The following is an 18,288-nucleotide window of genomic DNA, read 5'->3' as shown; positions in this document are numbered from 1 at the left end:
GATGTCTTGCCTGGCTGAGAGCAAAGAAGCTGTCAGAGACCACTGAGGTCTTTTCAAACAACACAGATGCCAACTTGTAGTGGCTCTTACTGACCATAAAGAGGACAATGGCAACAAAAGAATAACACCTACCCCCCAATTTAAAAACATATAAAAACACACCAGTTTGCTGGTAATACTGAAAAAAAAAAAAAGAAAGAAAGAAAAAGAAAAAGAAAAGAAAAGCAGCTGTGGAGGTTGCTAAAGCAGGCACTATCTTGTTACTGTGATAAGAGAAATAAAATAAGAATCAAACATTTACCTCGCCATCTCTGTACAAACTGTATCTCAAGATACCACAGAGTCTATGAATCAAATTTCTTTTTTCTGGGAGTATTACAACCAATAAATGCAGAAGAAATATTAAAATTAGCACATTAGCATTATGCAGCCCCTAGTGATGTACTGAATTTAAACAATTCTCATAAGTGTGTCCCAGCTCTGTGTCTTGCATGGGCTCCCTTTCTCTCTCTATTATTCTGTTTCTCTATCTCCCCATGGCTTTCTCCACCACTCTGTGTGGACTGGTCTCTGTCTCTCCATCTCTGTGTCCACGATCTTCTTTCTCTATTTCCTGTTGCTACTCACCCCTCTATACCTCTCTGTCTTTCTTTCCAGCTCTGTCTCCTTCCCTTTCTCTGTTTCTCTTTGTTTCTCTTCTCCTTATTTCCAGTTCTCTCTTTATATCTCTCTACCTGCCTGTCTCTATCACCTCTTTCCTTTTCTAAGTCTCCATTTATAGCTGTCGTATGTATGTTACTTTCTATGTCTACATCTCTCTTTCCATTTTCTTCCACGGGCATAAAAACGGCGTTAAATTCTCTGTGATTCTGACATCTGTGACATTTCAGGATTGACCTCTGTTTACTGGCTTTTCCATATTGAGATGTTGAGATTCTCCCTGTTTTCCACATGTTGGGTAATTTTGAATTGTATCCTGCACATTTTGAATATTACGTTACGGGCTCTAGGTAGTGTTTCAATACTGTGGAGAATGCTGAGTTTTTTGTTGTGGTTTTTGTTGTTGTTGTTGTTCTTAGTGGGGAATTGACCCAGTTAGGTACTGTAAGTTCCTAGCTGCCTTAGGTGGGCAGTTTGAGTCAGTGCAGTTTTCAGAGCCCTTGCAGTACCGTTCACACTGCACTGTGTGCACCACCAGTGGCCAGTCTATGACCTCGGTGGTTGTCTACACTTAGATCAGTTTACAAAGTCTGCTTCAGGTCACGTTTATGCATGTGCAGCTAGGGGCTGATCCTAGTTGTCAAACACCATTATCTGAGATTCCTTTCGTAATCTCTTTCCTCTCTGCAATCTCTCCAACACTGTACGACTCACAGGAATCCTCCCTTTGGTTCTTGGACCAGATACGTGGGCTTTAGTATACTTGCTCTACTGTGCATTTCCTGCACCTGTGTCTGCCTTCAACACCAACCAGGGAGAGGATAAAGAGAGAACAAAACTGGGTTTCTCCACATGCTCTTGGGACCACAGGTTCCCTGCTGAGGGAGAAGGTCCCCCTCCCTCAGGATTTCGCCTCTGATGTAGCCACTGCTACTGTCACAGACACTGGGATGTGGGTGTGGGGTGGTGAGGGGTGGGAACGAATGGGAAAAAGACAAAGAAGCCAAATAAAAACAGAAAAGCAGGGCTCCTGGCCCATCGAGCACCCCCTTCCCTCTGTCTGCACCTGGTGTATCTACTGGGCTTCAGGCTGTTTTTGAGTCCAGGCCAGGGGAGACCTAATGAAAAAAAAAATAAGAAAAGGAAACTCATTGTCAGTTCTGCAGTGCTCACTTTATGGTTTCCTTTTCCAATCTGCTTTCTCCCCTCTATTTGACAGAGCCCTCAGATTTAGGGGTTATAACTGCATTCAGTGAGAGACAGGGGCCCAAGTGTGGTCACTGCAATACTTCCAGAATTGGAACTTGCTCCTTGCGATGTGAATTCCAGCCCATCACACTAGAGGGGCCGTTGCTTCCCCATTGGCTGTGGCGTTCTCATGCCCCGTCTTGAGCTTGCCGGCGGGAACGTGTTGCCTCCTGCGCGGCTCTGCTAGGCCTGAGTCATCAGCCACTGCAGCTGCTGATGGGTAACACACCCTGACAGGAAGCCAGGGTGGGCCTCAGGAACGCGGCCCTCTGTGCTCTGCAAAAGCGGGCAGATCAGGCCTTTTCAGACGTAGATACCATCAGGAAAAAATGTATGAATCCGAATTTTTGCAGCTTCCCATACTTAGAAAGGCACTGAAGTTATTAACTAAGCCCTGATTCTCGTGACTAGCAGCAGCAGCCCTCCACCCGGATGTGGTCTTGGTTGCATGAACCCCTTCACCAAAATCACCTGCGCACTGACCTCCCCCCGTCTCTTTTTGTCGATTCATTTTTATTGGCGTAGAGTTGATTTACAATGTTGTGTTAGTTTTTGCTGTACAGCAAAGTGAATCAGTTATACATATACATACACCCACTCTTTTAAGGACGCTTTTCCCATTTAGGTCATTACAGAGTGTTCAGTAGCGTTCCCTGTGCTGTACAGTAGGTCCTTATTAGTTACCTATTTTATATACAGTAGTGTGTATATGTCACTCCCAATCTCCCAATTTATCTCTCCCCATCTCCCAATTTATCTCTCCCCTCACATTCCCCCTTGGTAACCATGTCTGTTTTCTACATCTGTGACTCTATTTCTGTTTCATAAATAGCTTCATTTGTACTATTTTTTTAGATATACGGTATTTTCTTTCTCTGACTTACTGCGTTCAGTATGACAATCTCTAGGTCCATCCATGTTGCTGCAAATGGCATTTTTCATTCTTTTCTCTGGCTGAGAATATTCCCTTGTATATGTGTGCCCCATCTTCTTTATCCATTCCTCCATTGATGGACATTTAGGTTGCTTCCCTGTCCTGGCTATTGTAAATAGTGCTTCAGTGAACATTGGGGTGCATGTATCTTTTCAAATACTGGTTTTCTCCAGATATATGCCCAGGAGTGGGATTGCTGGGTCATATGGTAGCTCTATTTTTGGTTTTTTAAGGAGCCTCCATACTGTTCTCCATGGTGGCTGCACCAATTTACACCCCCACCAACAGTGTAGGAGGCTTCCCCACACCGTTACCTTTGGAAAAGTTTCTCGGAGTTACCTAAGAGTCTGTCTCCTGGGCTATAGTCCTCAGTAAGACACCAAACGAACTCAACTCACAGTTATTTCTTTGCTTGTTTTCCAGTTGGCAACTCCAAGAGGCCTAATGCACTTCTGGTGGCTCTCTTGGATGCCCACCACTGTCCAGAGAACAAGTCTCAGCTAGTCACCTGGAGGATGAGGTACCACCTGGAACAGAGCTGATTCATTGCGGCCCAGGCCACTTTGACTAGGTCACATGGTGGTCAGCTGATTGGCTGGCTGGGACCTGGCTGGCCATCAGCTAAATCTGACCCAGTTCAGCAGAACAGCCTAGCTGACCCGTGAACTTGTGAGGATTAATGATTACTGTTTTAAGCCACTATTCTTTTGGGATGTTTGTTCTACAGCTTTATTATGCAATAAGATAAATAGATCGGAGAGAAAAGATGGAGGCGAAGTAGAGAGACGTGGAGTGCATCCCTCTCCACAGATGCATTGGGAATGCACGGAAGGACACAGTCATTCCCACAGAGAACCAGCTGAACACCAGCAGACGGCCTCGGACACCAGAAAGGGCTGCGGGGAGCCCGACATAGCCGGTAGGGAGGCATCTACGACGGCTCAAAGAGGGTGAAGCGGCGGAGCCGTGGCAGACCGGAGGGAGTGAGAAACATACGGAGGGTCCGAAGCGCAGCTCAGCGTTCCCGGACCAAGACATCGATCCGCGGCTGAACAGAGGGTCCAGGAGCGGGAGCGTGCGAACCGGAGAGCTGGTTCAGGGTGAGAAACATTGTTGCTGGTAGGGTGACGGACCTAGAGGACAGGAGGGAGGAGGTCCACGGAGAGGAGTGCCCGTCCCTGAGAGCTGCCCGGCCATGATGGCGGCTGGAGGCTGCAGGCTCAAGGGCGGGGGAAGGAGCCGCTTGAGTAGCCTCTCTCTCTCTTTCGGCACCTCTGCAGCAGGCAGTGGAGAGACGCCCGTGGGCCACCTAAGGCACTCAGGGATAACAAGCACCCTCAGGCAGTTGGGTGGGGCTAGATTAAAACCCCTTGCAACGCCAGCAGCAGGGAGGCTGATGAGAGAAAACAACAACAACAACAACAGCATCAAAAAGAAAAAAACCCAGAGAGAAGCCCAACTCTAAGACTTTCTGTTTACGCCTGAGCCACCAGCGCCCTCTGCAACAGGCACCTCCAAGCCTGACTGAAACAACAGTGCGCCACTGCTCACTCACTCCCAGGAGAAGGAGCCACTATTGTACCTTCTCCCTCACCACACACCTATGCTTACAGACGAACAATAAAGGAACCTCTGCTGGTCACAGAATAATGCAAAAAAACCCAAGGCAAGGAGAAGGACACTTACAGCTGAGACGCTAAGGAAACAGAAATAGTAGTATCAATACCTATTGAACTGGTCCATTCTGGGATCAGTTCTGGATTTTTTTTTTTCTTTCTCTCTCTCTCTTTTTTTTTTCTTTATTAAATACGATCTTAGCCCTAAGGGATCTACAAGTTTTACAACATAATTTTTTAAGGATATTTTTTATTCTTTTTTTTTTTTTTTGCCTTTTTATATACTTCTATATCTAGCTAAGTTTTTGGTAGTATGGACAAAATATCTCTCATACTTTCCTTTCATCCCTATCTTTTATACATTTCTATTCCTTTCTTTTTATCTGCATATTTCCAACCACATTACGCTCTTCTGTTCCCCTTTCTTCCAGCCTTTTTAAGTTTATTTTCTCTTAACATACTTATAAGCAACACTATCGGTCTGCTCAGACTCCTTGCTCTATTCTCCAGATGACGCACTGCCTTGGTATTTAATATTAGGCTTTTGTCTTTATCTTAGTTCTTAGTACAGTTGTCTAATTACATTCTGAGAATCTCCATTCTCTCTGGTGGTACTCCAGCTCTTTTCTATGTTTGATCCTAGCTTACAAAATCTCCCTGGATTGATGTTTGTATGTGTAGGGTGTTATTTGTAGTTTGTTTGCTTTTGCTTTTCTCTCTGATTTGTTCTGTTTCAGTTGTCAATTTCTGCTGGGTTTCTCTTTGAATATCTGATAGCACACTGGGGTTCTGTCAGGTCTTTCTAGAGCCTTATGTCCTAACAGATTCAGTAATTGTGTGTCTTATACATGTATGTGTTTCCTAGACTTAATATTTGTTTAATCCAATACTTGGACATTAGTCTGAGGCTTGGACAGTCTTCTATAAATACCTCTATCACCAGGACAAGCAACCCCAAAAGTTTGGACAACCATGAGGCAACAAAGAAACACCATGCAGGCAAAGGAGCAGGAAAAAAACCCACAAGACCAAATAAATGAAGAGGAAATAGGAAAAATGCCTGAAAAAGAATTTAGAGTAATGATAGTAAAAATGATACAAAATCTCGATAACCAAATAGAGAAAGTACAAGAAACAGTTCATAAGAACTCAGAAAAACAAACAGCAATGGATAACAAAATAACTGAAATTAAAAATACTCTAGATGCTATAACCAGCAGAATGACTGAGGCAGAAGAACGAATAAGTGAGTTGGAAGATAGAATGGGGGAAATAGCTGCCACAGAGCAGGAAAAAGAAAAAAGAATAAAAAGATTAGAAGACAGTCTCAGAGACCTCAGTGATAACCTTAAACATACCAACATTCGAATTATAGGCATCCCAGAAGAAGAAGAAAACAAGAAAGGGTCTGAGAAAATATTTGAAGAGGTTCTAGTGGAAAACTTCCCCAACATGGGAAAGGAAACAATGAACCAAGTCCAAGAAGTGCAGAGAGTCCCATACAGAATAAACCCAAGGAGAAATACACCAAGACACATATTAATCAAACTAATGACAATTAAACACAAAGAAAAAATATGAAAAGCAGCAAGAGAAAAGCAACAAACAACATATAAGGGAAAACCCATCAGGATAACAGCTGACCTTTCTACAGAAACTCTGCAGGCCAGAAGGGACTGGCAGGATATATTGAAAGTCCTGAAAGAGAGAAACCTACAGCCAAGAATACTCTACCCAGCAAGAATCTCATTCAGATTTGAGGGAGAAATCAAAAGCTTTCCAGACAAGCAAAAGTTAAGAGAATTCAGCACCACCAAACCAGCCTTACAACAAGTGCTAAAGGAACTTCTCTAAGTAGGAAACACAAGAAAAGGAAAACACCTACAAATACAAACCCAAAACAATTAAGAAAATGGTAATTGGCACACACATGTCAATAATCACTTTAAATGTAAATGGATTAAATGCTCCAACCAAAAGACACAGACTGGCTGAATGGATACAAAAACAAGACCCTTCTATATGCTGCCTACAAGAAACCCACTTCAGACCAAGGGATACATATAGACTGAAAGTGAAGGGATGGAAAAAGATATTCCATGCAAATGGAAGTCAAAAGAAAGCTGGAGTAGCAATACTCATATCAGACAAATTAGACTTGAAAGTAAAGACTATTAAAAGAGACAAGGAAGGGCACTACATAATGATCAAGGGATCCATCCAAGAAGAACATATCACAATGGTAAATATCTATGCCCCCAATATAGGAGCACCTCAGTACATAAGGCAAATGCTAACAGCTATAAAAGGGGACATCGACAGGAACACAATAATAGTGGGAGACTTGAACACCCCACTTACATCAATGGACAGATCATCCAAACAGAAAATAAATAAAGACACACAAGCTTTAAATGACACATTAGACCATCTCGCCTTAATTGATATTTATAGGACATTCCATCCAAAAACGACAGACTACATTTTCTTCTCAAGTGCACACGGAACATTTTCCAGGATAGATCACATCTTAGGTCACAAATCAAACCTCAGCAAATTCAAGAAAATTGAAATCATATCAAGCATCTTCTCAGACCACAACGCCATGAGACTAGATATCAATTACAGGAAAAAAACTGCAAAAAAGACAAACACATGGAGGCTAAACAATTCACTCTTAAACAACCAAGGAATCACTACAGAAATCAAAGAGGAAATCAAAAAATATCTAGAAACAAATGACAACGAAAACACAACAACCCAAAACCTATGGGACGCAGCAAAAGCAGTTCTAAGAGGGAAGTTTATAGCAATACAGTCCTACCTTAAGAAACAAGAAAATGATCGAATAAACAACCTAACCTTACACCTCAAACAACTAGAGAAAGAAGAACAAAGAGACCCCAAAGGGAGCAGAAGGAAAGAAATCATAAAGATCAGAGCAGAAATAAATGAAAAAGAAAGGAAAGAAACCATAGCAAAAATAAATAAAACTAAAAGCTGGTTCTTTGAGAAGATTAACAAAATTGATAAACCATTAGCCAGACTCATCAAGAAAAAAAGGGAGAAGATGCAAATCAACAGAATTAGAAATGAAAAAGGAGAAGTCACAACGGACACCTCAGAAATACAAAACATCATGAGAGACTACTACAAGCAACTATATGCCAATCAATTGGATAACCTGGAAGAAATGGATACATTCTTAGAAAAATACAATCTTCCAACACTCAACCAGGAAGAAATAGAAACCATGAACAGACCAATCACAAGTACGGAAATTGAGGCAGTGATTAAAAATCTCCCAACACACAAAAGCCCAGGACCAGATGGGTTCACAGGCGAATTCTATCAAACATTTCGAGAAGAGTTAACACCTATCCTTCTCAAACTCTTCCAAAATATTGCAGAAGGCGGAGCACTCCCAAACTCATTCTACGAGGCCACCATCACCCTGATACCAAAACCAGGCAAAGATGTCACAAAAAAAGAAAACTACAGACCAATATCACTGATGAATATAGATGCAAAAATCCTCAACAAAATACTAGCTAACAGACTCCAACAGCACATTAAAAACATCATACACCACGATCAAGTGGGGTTTATCCCTGGGATGCAAGGATTCTTCAATATACGCAAATCAATCAACATGATACATCATATCAACAACTTGAAGGATAAAAACCATATGATCATTTCAATAGATGCAGAAAAAGCTTTTGACAAAGTTCAACATCCATTTATGATAAAAGCTCTCCAGAAAATGGGCATAGAAGGAAATTACCTCAACATAATAAAAGCCATATATGAAAAACCAAAAGCCAACATCATTCTCAATGGGGAAAAATTGGAAGAATTCCCTCTAAGAACAGGAACAAGACAAGGGTGTCCACTCTCACCACTATTATTCAACATAGTTTTGGAAGTTTTAGCCACAGCAATCAGAGAAGAAAAAGAAATCAAAGGAATCCAAATTGGAAAAGAAGAAGTAAAATTGTCACTCTTTGCAGATGGCATGATATTATATATAGAAAACCCTAAAGACTCTACCAGAAAACTGCTAGCACTAATTGATGAGTTTAGTAAAGTAGCAGGATACAAAATTAATGCACAGAAATCTCTTGCATTCCTATACATTAACAATGGAAGAGCAGAAAGAGAAATTAAGGAAACTCTCCCATTCACCATTGCAACAAAAAGAATAAAATACCTAGGAATAAACCTGCCTACGGCGGCAAAAGATCTGTATGCAGAAAACTTTAAGATATTGATGAAAGAAATCAAAGACAACACAAACAGATGGAGGGACATACAATGTTCCTGGATTGGAAGAATCAACATCGTGAAAATGTCTGTAATACCCAAAGCAATTTACAGATTCAATGCAATCCCGATCAAATTACCAATGGCATTTTTCACAGTACTAGAGCAAGAAATCTTACGATTTGTATGGAAACGCAAAGGACCCCGAATAGCCAAAGCAATCTTGAGAAGGAAAAATGGAGTTGGTGGAATCAGGCTCCCTGACTTCAAACTATACTACAAGGCCATAGTGATCAAGACAGTATGGTACTGGCACAAAAATAGAAAGGACGATCAATGGAATAGAATAGAGAACTCAGAAGTAAGCCCAAACACATATGGGCACCTTATCTTTGACAAAGGAGGCAAGAATATACAATGGAAAAAAGACAGCCTCTTCAAGAAGTGGTGCTGGGAAAATTGGACAGCAACATGTAAAAGAATGAAATTAGAACACTTCCTAACACCATACACAAAAATAAACTCCAAATGGATTAAAGACCTACATGTAAGGCCAGACACTATCAAACTCCTAGAGGAAAACATAGGCAGAACACTCTTTGACATACATCAAAGCAACATCCTTTTTGACCCACCTCCTAGAATCATGGAAATAAAATCAAGAATAAACGAATGGGACCTCATGAAACTTAAAAGCTTATGCACAGCAAAAGAAACCATAAACAAGACTAAAAGGAAACCCTCAGAATGGGAAAAAATAATTGCCTATGAAACAACGGACAAAGGATTAACCTCCAAAATTTACAAGCAGCTCATACAGCTTAATACCAAAAAAGCAAATAACCCAATCCACAAATGGGCAGAAGACCTAAATAGACATTTCTCCAAAGAAGACATACAGATGGCCAACAAACACATGAAAAGATGCTCAACATCACTCATCATCAGAGAAATGCAAGTCAAAGCCACAATGAGGTATCACCTCACACCAATCAGAATGGCCATCATCACAAAGTCTGGAAACAACAAATGTTGGAGAGGGTGTGGAGAAAAGGGAACCCTCCTGCACTGTTGGTGGGACTGTAAGCTGGTAAAGCCACTATGGAAAACAATTTGGAGGTTCCTTAAAAAACTACAAATAGAACTACCATATGATACAGTCATCCCACTCCTGGGCATATACCCAAAGAAAACCATAATCCCAAAAGAAACTTGTACCATCATGTTTATTGCAGCACTCTTTACAATAGCCAGGACATGGAAGCAACCGAAATGCCCATCAACAAATGAATGGATACAGAAGATGTGGCATATATATACAATGGAATATTACTCAGCTATAAAAAGGGATGAGATGGAGCTATATGTAATGAGGTGGATAGAACTACAATCTGTCATACATACTGAAGTAAGTCAGAAAGAGAAGGACAAATATTGTATGCTAACTCACATATACGGAATCTAAAAATGGTACTGATGAACTCAGTGACAAGAACAAGGACGCAGATACAGAGAATGGACTGGAGAACTTGAGGTATGGGAGGGGGCGGGGGGTGAAGGGGAAACTGAGAAGAAGCGAGAGAGTAGCACAGACATATATATACTACCAACTGTAAAAGAGTCAGTGGGAAGTTGTTGTATAACAAAGGGAGTCCAACTCGAGGATGGAAGATGCCTTAGAGGACTGGGGCAGGGAGGGTGGGGGGGACTCGAGGGGGGGAGTCAAGGAAGGGAGGGAATACGGGGATATGTGTATAAAAACAGTTGATTGAACCTGGTGTACCCCCCAAAAAATAAAATAAATAAATTAAAAAAAAAAATAAACGAATGGGACCTCATGAAACTTAAAAGCTTTTGCACAGCAAAAGAAACCATAAACAAGACTAAAAGGAAACCCTCAGAATGGGAAAAAATAATTGCCTATGAAACAACGGACCAAGGATTAACCTTCAAAATATACAAGCAGCTCATGAAGCTTAATACCAAAAAAGCAAATAACCCAATTCACAAATGGGCAGAAGACCTAAATAGACATTTCTCCAAAGAAGACATACAGATGGCCAACAAACACATGAAAAGATGCTCAACATCACTCATCATCAGAGAAATGCAAGTCAAAGCCACAATGAGGTATCACCTCACACCGATCAGAATGGCCAACATCACAAAGTCTGGAAACCACAAATGTTGGAGAGGGTGTGGGGAAAAGGGAACTCTCCTGCACTGTTGGTGGGACTGTAAGTTGGTACAGCCACTATGGAAAACAATTTGGAGGTTCCTTAAAAAACTACAAATAGAACTACCATATGATCCAGTCATCCCACTCCTGGGCATATACCCAAAGAAAACCATAATCCCAAAAGAAACTTGTGCCATAATGTTTATTGCAGCACTATGTACAATAGCCAGGACATAGAAGCAACCTAAATGCCCATCAACAAATGAATGGATACAGAAGATGTGGCATATATATACAATGGAATATTACTCAGCTATAAAAAGGGATGAGATGGAGCTATATGTAATGAGGTGGATAGAACTACAATCTGTCATACATAGTGAAGTAAGTCAGAAAGAGAAGGACAAATATTGTATGCTAACTCACATATACGGAATCTAAAAATGGTACTGATGAACTCAGTGACAAGAATAAGGATGCAGATACAGAGTATGGACTGGAGAACTTGAGGTATGGGAGGGGGCGGGGGGTGAAGGGGAAACTGAGAAGAAGCGAGAGAGTAGCACAGACATATATATACTACCAACTGTAAAAGAGTCAGTGGGAAGTTGTTGTATAACAAAGGGAGTCCAACTCGAGGATGGAAGATGCCTTAGAGGACTGGGGCAGGGAGGGTGGGGGGGACTCGAGGGGGGGAGTCAAGGAAGGGAGGGAAATAAAAAAAAGAAAAAAAAGATAAATAGATAGATGGATAGATAGATACATAGATGCATAGATACACAGATAGATACATAGATAATAGATAGATGATAATACACAGTAGATAGATAGAGATATATGTAGAGAGATAGATAGATGATAGATAGATGATAGGTGGTAGATAGAGAGAATGCTAGGTAGACAGATGATAAATGATAGACAGATGATAGATGATAGATCGATGATAGATAGATAGATAGAATATATAAAGAGAAAAGAAATACATATTATTCATTTATTATATAAAATATATTAATATACTAAACGTGTTATAATTTATAAATATACAGTTTGAAACAATATGTATATAAATATGCATATGTTTAATTTTCTTTCTCCCTCTTCTTTCTCTCTCTCCCTTTCTCTCTCACAATATTTACCTCTATTTCTGTATTTCTGTCTCTATGTGTATATCACACTCTATGTGACCACATATATTCCTCTATCTCTATAGCTCTGTTATTCTTTCTTTCCTTCTGTGTCCACTTCTCTCCTACGATGTATTTCCCTAACTCTCCATCCCTGTCTCTGGTGTCTACCTCTCTCTCTCTCCCTCTCACTATATTTATATGAAAATCTCTCTACTCTTTTTTTTCTCTGCGTTAATCTTCCCTCCTCCTCTCCATCTCTTTATTTCCATCAGCTTATCCCTCTGTTTCTATCCTTCTCTCTTTATGTCTTTTTATTTATCACTTATTTATCTCTGTCCTTCTCATTACAGAGATTAATACTTCTCTGTGTATATTTCTCTCCTCACCAACTCTTTTTCTCTCTCTCTCACCGTCTCAGTCATTTTCTATTTGCCTCTCATTCCCACTCTGTCCTTCATCCCTCTTTCCCTGACTTCTTAATACTAATTTCTATTGCTATCAGCGTCTTAAAACAGCTTCCTCTCCCTTTTCCATTTCTCCTCCATCTCTCCCTATCTCAGCATCTTTGCTGGGCTCCATGGGCCTGTGGGCTGTAGGCCTGGGGGTCTGCTCAGCTCCGTATGATGGGAGAGTGAGTCCAAGCTCATAAATGTAAAGTCACTTCTTTGGCGTCTCCTGACAATCGTACCTGTCACATATGAAGAGATCAGAATTATTATGATAATGGTAGGAGAGCTGTCAAAACATCGCTGCCTTGGGGAGAAGGTTACAACATCCAGGCTATTGCTTAGGTTTCTTTTTTTTTTTTCAAACTTATTAATAAACTTTATTATGAAAGGTTATGAAAAAAATTTAGGTGCTTAAATTTTTATCACTCATACTATTTTTTCCACAGTAAAAACTCACTTTTTATCATAGCTGGGACAATAACTCACAGATACCACTAGCTTTTTTGTACTTATCTAAGAAAATTTTTTCTTCCTTCCTTTCTCCAGCCTAATTTCTTTAAAAATATTAGTGTCAACAGAGACATTATCAAGCACACCTTAGTAAATGTAAACATTCTAAATTATATTAACAGCAATCTTTGAAGTTTCAGATTTTGGACTTAAAGTGCTTATGAAATTCTCAAGTGGTTTTATGATAGCTCAATTGATTGAAGATATTATAATTGCTCCTGCTTTTTAATACAGCCATGAATCAACAGCGTATCTGATTAGTGCTATTAAATATTTCGTACCTCCAAGTTTATAATTAATTTAAAGTAATGCTATTGTAAAAGGATGCGATGCTTTAACATGATTCAGAATAGAAATTCTAGCATTAAATTAACTTTTCTAATATTCATTGTCCATAGATAGATCCATAGAATCTATTATCCGTAGAATCTGTAGAATCATTTATCCATAGAATGTTCATAAAAATGGAAGAGAACGACTGTGTGTAAGTGTACACATACACACTTTTAGTGTGTTTTTGCATGTTTAAATTTATATTATGATATCTTAGTTGCGTATTTTGTGCATTCTTCTGAAGACAGAATATTCCTTTATTCCTGTAATGAATGAGATACACAAGATTCTAGTGCCTGATGATTATTAGTCTGTGCAAGATTAAAAATATTAGATATTAATTGGCAGCTAATTAGTTTGCACAGGTATTAGATTATTACATGTTTGACCAGAAACTACATTAATGATAACTAAGGTCAAAATTCAGAATTACCTTTAAGCACATAATGGCAAAACTTAAACCGATACAGTTAATTTGAGAATCATTACAATAACATGTTCAAAATAACACAATCCATGTCAGGTGCATTAACCTCACAGAGGACTGAATAAAATGTATTCAGTAATGGAAATGAAAATGTTATTCTAAATTCCCTGGCTTTACTTCATTTCTTCTAGTTATCATTTCCCACTCCTCAAGTTCTGTTTTTCTGTATTAATAAAGTTTGTTTTGTGGTATTCTGTTTTCATTCATAATTGCAGCAGGAAGAAAGGCTTTTCAAGAAAATATCAGGAAAAAAAAAATGTATTAGCTCAGTTCCCTGAAGAAGTCTGCAAAATGACAGGTTAAAAAACAAATCAAGTGGGGGAACTATATAAAGGAGGTGGAGGAGCTGGACGAGCGGGAGTTAAGTTTCCCTGAGATGATGTTTTCGGTTGTGGTGGAGGTGGCCTTGATGGGAACTGCTGAGGCTGCTTGGCTGCATAAGTTGGTACTGGAAATCTGTTTGCATATATAGGAACTTCTTTGGGAGGAGTCACTGAAGAAGCATGTCCAGGAATACTCACTGGCTGTCTAGAAACTTTTGCTTGATTTTTGCCATCTGATTCATATGTTTGTGATCTCTTCCTTCTACAGTAGCTTTTCCGTAACTGATCTCTCTTAATGAAGACAAAAGCAGCCAATGCAATAAGAGGAATAATTACGAAGAAGAATACCAGAAGTCCATCCCTCAAGGCAATATTCTTTTCGTTGTATGTAGGCCCACTGTCCACACTTCCTCCATATCCTGTAGTCTCACAATAGGGGGGAGCCCAGCCGTTGTCACAGTGACAATTCTTATTGCTATTACATACCCCATGTCCGTGACACTTTTTCTGAATATCACAGTCATAATTCAAAACAGAAGCATTTACACATTGGAAATTTCTACAGATCTTTCCAACGTCACATCTGGTGCCTTTGTTCACCATGCCAGGGTCTGGAACATCTGATCCAAGCTGGAAATCCACACCCCAACATTTGGTGCCTCTCCCAGGAGTCTGAATAATAGCAGGCACAATTCCAAACACAGGCATTTCTTGTACATTCTCACACTGAAGCTTTCCACACGAAGCATTCCCAGTGGTACACTTCTTGTATTCGTTGCCAGAGAAACCACAGTTGCCAAATCTGTCACCTTTGGAATTCACATCAATGAAGCAATCCCTTGGGGCAGCCTTGGCTTTTGAGCCAAAGACGACTTGACACTGAGCGTCATAATATTGGCACATGCCATTGTAGCAATAGGCTCTGTTATTCTGGCAAGGATATCCATTCTGAATGAAAACATCCGGCTGACAGAACTGAGAAGAACCGTTGCAGTATTCTGGAACATCACATTCATTGGTTTTTCCTCGGCACAGAGTACCACCTGGAAGGAACCAACAGTCCTGGCAACAGTCACCATATGCACACTCGGCAAATGATTTAAGTTTACAAGTACTTCCTTCACAACAAGGGTCCAATTCACATTCCTTTGGAGTACCGCAGTCACACTCTTCCCCAGGGTCCACCAATTTATTACCACAGAAAGGAGCACTGTAGGCTTCATCAGGCTTCGGAATATTAAGAAGGCAGTTTCCACCTTTATTTAAAGTTAACTGCTCAAAGTCTTCCGCACTGCATGTGCTGAAGTTTCTGGAACCTGATGCTCCTGAATTCATGATGCAGCTCTTTGCTCCACAGTGACAGTCTCTCCCATCATCATGATTCATTCCAAGGTTATGACCCAACTCATGAGCAACAATGGAGGCAAATGTCTCCACCGTGATTTGCCCAAACACGTTAATTCCGCCTGCGTGGCTCCTTGAGCACACGGTTCCCACAAACGTCATCCCCGCGGTCCCATCTAAAACCTTTATTCAGAACTAGCTGTGCACTGTCATGTCTGCGACGTGTTATAAGAAACTTTTCCCGCCACTGTACAAAGTTCCCCAACACGTCACCAGCACCTCCAACTATGTTGATCTGATTTCCATTTGTCCAAATCTCCAGTCCAACTAGCACAATTCAAATATTTAACATAATGTACATGCTATCCAAGTAGTTTGCTAAACGAATCATCTCTTCCCGTACCGCAGTCTGGTTTCTTCCCATCATGTCATACCTTTCCTTGTCTACGACAATGAACAGCTCCACATAGCGGGTCTGTGGCAGGACAGCTCTTCTTCTTCGAAGTAGCTGAGTGACACTAGCAGGCTCTTCCTCTTCATCCTTTGCGGTTTCTTCCTCTATGTCCTTGTTGGAAACCCCACATTTCAGAGGCTCTTTGTGGACATCATCCATTCGATAAAAGATGTGTTCAAAATGAGAGCTATTTTGCAGGGGTTCAATCCCATAACTCACATTCTCTATATGCAGCAAGCCTCTGAGTCCAAAACAGTCGCTAAGAGCAATGGATGAATCATAAGCGCCCTCCACGTATCCCCAATAATGACAGTGATTCTGTATATCAGGGTAGTCAGAGATCAGAGCCCCTTCCTTGTTGTAGGTATAAACTACAAAATCTTTGGGTAAAAAGTCTTTATTCCTTTCCAAGTGAATAATATGCTCTTTTCCTTCAGCTTGAATGACATAAGATACCTGCTCTGAGTAGGGCCTAGGGGCTTCTCTTCGTTCTCTAGTTAATCTCCAAGGAGTTATAATTTCATAAGAAGAGAGGTGGGAGGTCTGTTGAAAGCCTGACCGAGCCCCACTGAGGGCTGGGCTCACCAAGCCGAACAACAGCAGCCACTGGCAGCGGAGGGTCCCAGACGGCGAGTCCGCGCCCGATCCCATCTCGGCCGAGTCCTTAGGTTCGCCTCCGCACTCGGCCGCCCCTGCCTCCGCGCGCTCCACCATTCCCCAGCCCTGCCGGGGCCCCAGAGCGGGCAGCGATGCGCGCGCTCGCACAGACGCAGCTCGGCTCCGGTCCGAGCTCGCTCCCGACGCGGCGCCCGCCACACCGACGTAGGGAGCGGTCCGTCCCCGGCGCGGGGAGCTTAGCTTTCTATTTCAGCTGCAGGTGTTACCTGGCAGCAGTATGGGAAGTAGTCTATCATGAAGTAATAGTATTTGCTTATGACCTCTAAACAAGTGTCTGTCTCTCTCCATCATGTGGTAGGCATCTTACAGGTGAAACAGAGGCATAGTAACTTACTTGAGGTTGCCTAGGGAATAAAGACACAGCAGGAATTCGAACCAAGTCAGCCGGTCTCCAGAGCCTATGCCCTAAGTAACCTGCTGGGCTGTTTCTGATTCAGCAATTAATTTCTGTCCTCTTTGGGTTTTTGCATTGGATGCATAATGTGATATTGGTATACTTCCTACTTGTCTTCCATTTTGTGCTTCCTGCTTTAAAAGTACATTATTTTGATTCCATTTAGTTACTTTCACTAACTTCTAGCACCCCCTCCTGGCCATTGGGAATTAATTTTTGTGTTTGGAGGGAAGGAAATAAATTCGCTCTTGCTTTGAATATCCAGTTGTCACAGAAACATTTGTTGAAAAGACCACACTTTACCCATTGAATTGACTTAGCACGTTTGTAAAAAAATAGTTGACCATCAATATAAAAGTTTCTGGACCCTTAGTTCTCTTGCAGTGACCTGTGTGCAAGGAAAGCACAGTGAAAGACTCACTTAAGCCTAGATGGAAAGGCCCCTAACATGCACTTTAGCTCGTGTGCAGCAAAACAAAAGGGAACTGACTCTTGGACTCATATCTCCCGCATGCAAATGGCCCCTGCACCAGACTAGTTTATAGAGAGGACTTCTTAACTCAAAATCACCTTAAAATGATGCTCAAATGGAGGATAAAGTACACCTGGACCAGGATGAGAAGATGACAACAGAACGAGACAGTTGTCTCCAGATGCAAACCTGATCCATATTTTATTAATTTCTTGGACTTTTGCATAGAATCCTATGCCTTCTGCCTTTTTTACGAGATCGTTGCATTACCAAATGTGTGACTGAGCCACCAATAAAAATAATGATGACTAGGAGACTTGAAACGATTGAACAAATATATAGTTCTTTATGAGATCAACGATTGTGATAGTGTAACTCTAGGTATGGGAAGAAGCAACAAGAGGGAATCTTTTCCTGGGCCATAACTGACTGGTAAGACAGGCGATCTAGATATTTTTGGCTGCCATTAATAGGGTCTATTCCAGTAGTAACGCACTGAGTGACCTATCAATGAAATCCTGGCTTGACCTAGGAATGAGCATTCCTAGCACCATTGGACAAAAAAAAATCACAAAATGCCTCCCATACCTTGTGCAACTTATGACCATGAGGGGGCACTGCCAACTAGAGAATGCCACTCACCTTCTGGCTCTACTAGGATTGCATCATTAGCAACGGCAGTCCCTGACTTTGAACACACCCCAAAAAGAGCCCAGGGAAGAGATCAGGAATGAGGTACTGTATGCTCTGGGAAAGCTGGCAGAACAGACCTTTAGATAGTTCAATATTTTCAGGAAAAAAAAACTTGAAC

At 41.1% G+C, this 18,288-nt stretch overlaps 1 protein-coding gene across 1 annotated transcript; it reads right to left on the bottom strand.

Moving 5' to 3' along the window:
- Positions 1-14,123: 14,123 nt before the first annotated feature.
- Positions 14,124-16,584, bottom strand: LOC130851602 (disintegrin and metalloproteinase domain-containing protein 9-like). Its single transcript, XM_057732144.1, is given in 2 exon segments — positions 14,124-15,656; positions 15,658-16,584. Coding segments are annotated over 2 exon segments (2,460 nt in total).
- Between the last annotated feature and the right edge of the window lie 1,704 nt (positions 16,585-18,288).

Source organism: Hippopotamus amphibius, chromosome 4 (assembly GCF_030028045.1).
Source record: "Hippopotamus amphibius kiboko isolate mHipAmp2 chromosome 4, mHipAmp2.hap2, whole genome shotgun sequence".
Lineage (NCBI taxonomy): Eukaryota > Metazoa > Chordata > Mammalia > Artiodactyla > Hippopotamidae > Hippopotamus > Hippopotamus amphibius.
This window is presented reverse-complemented; position numbering and strand designations above follow the sequence as displayed.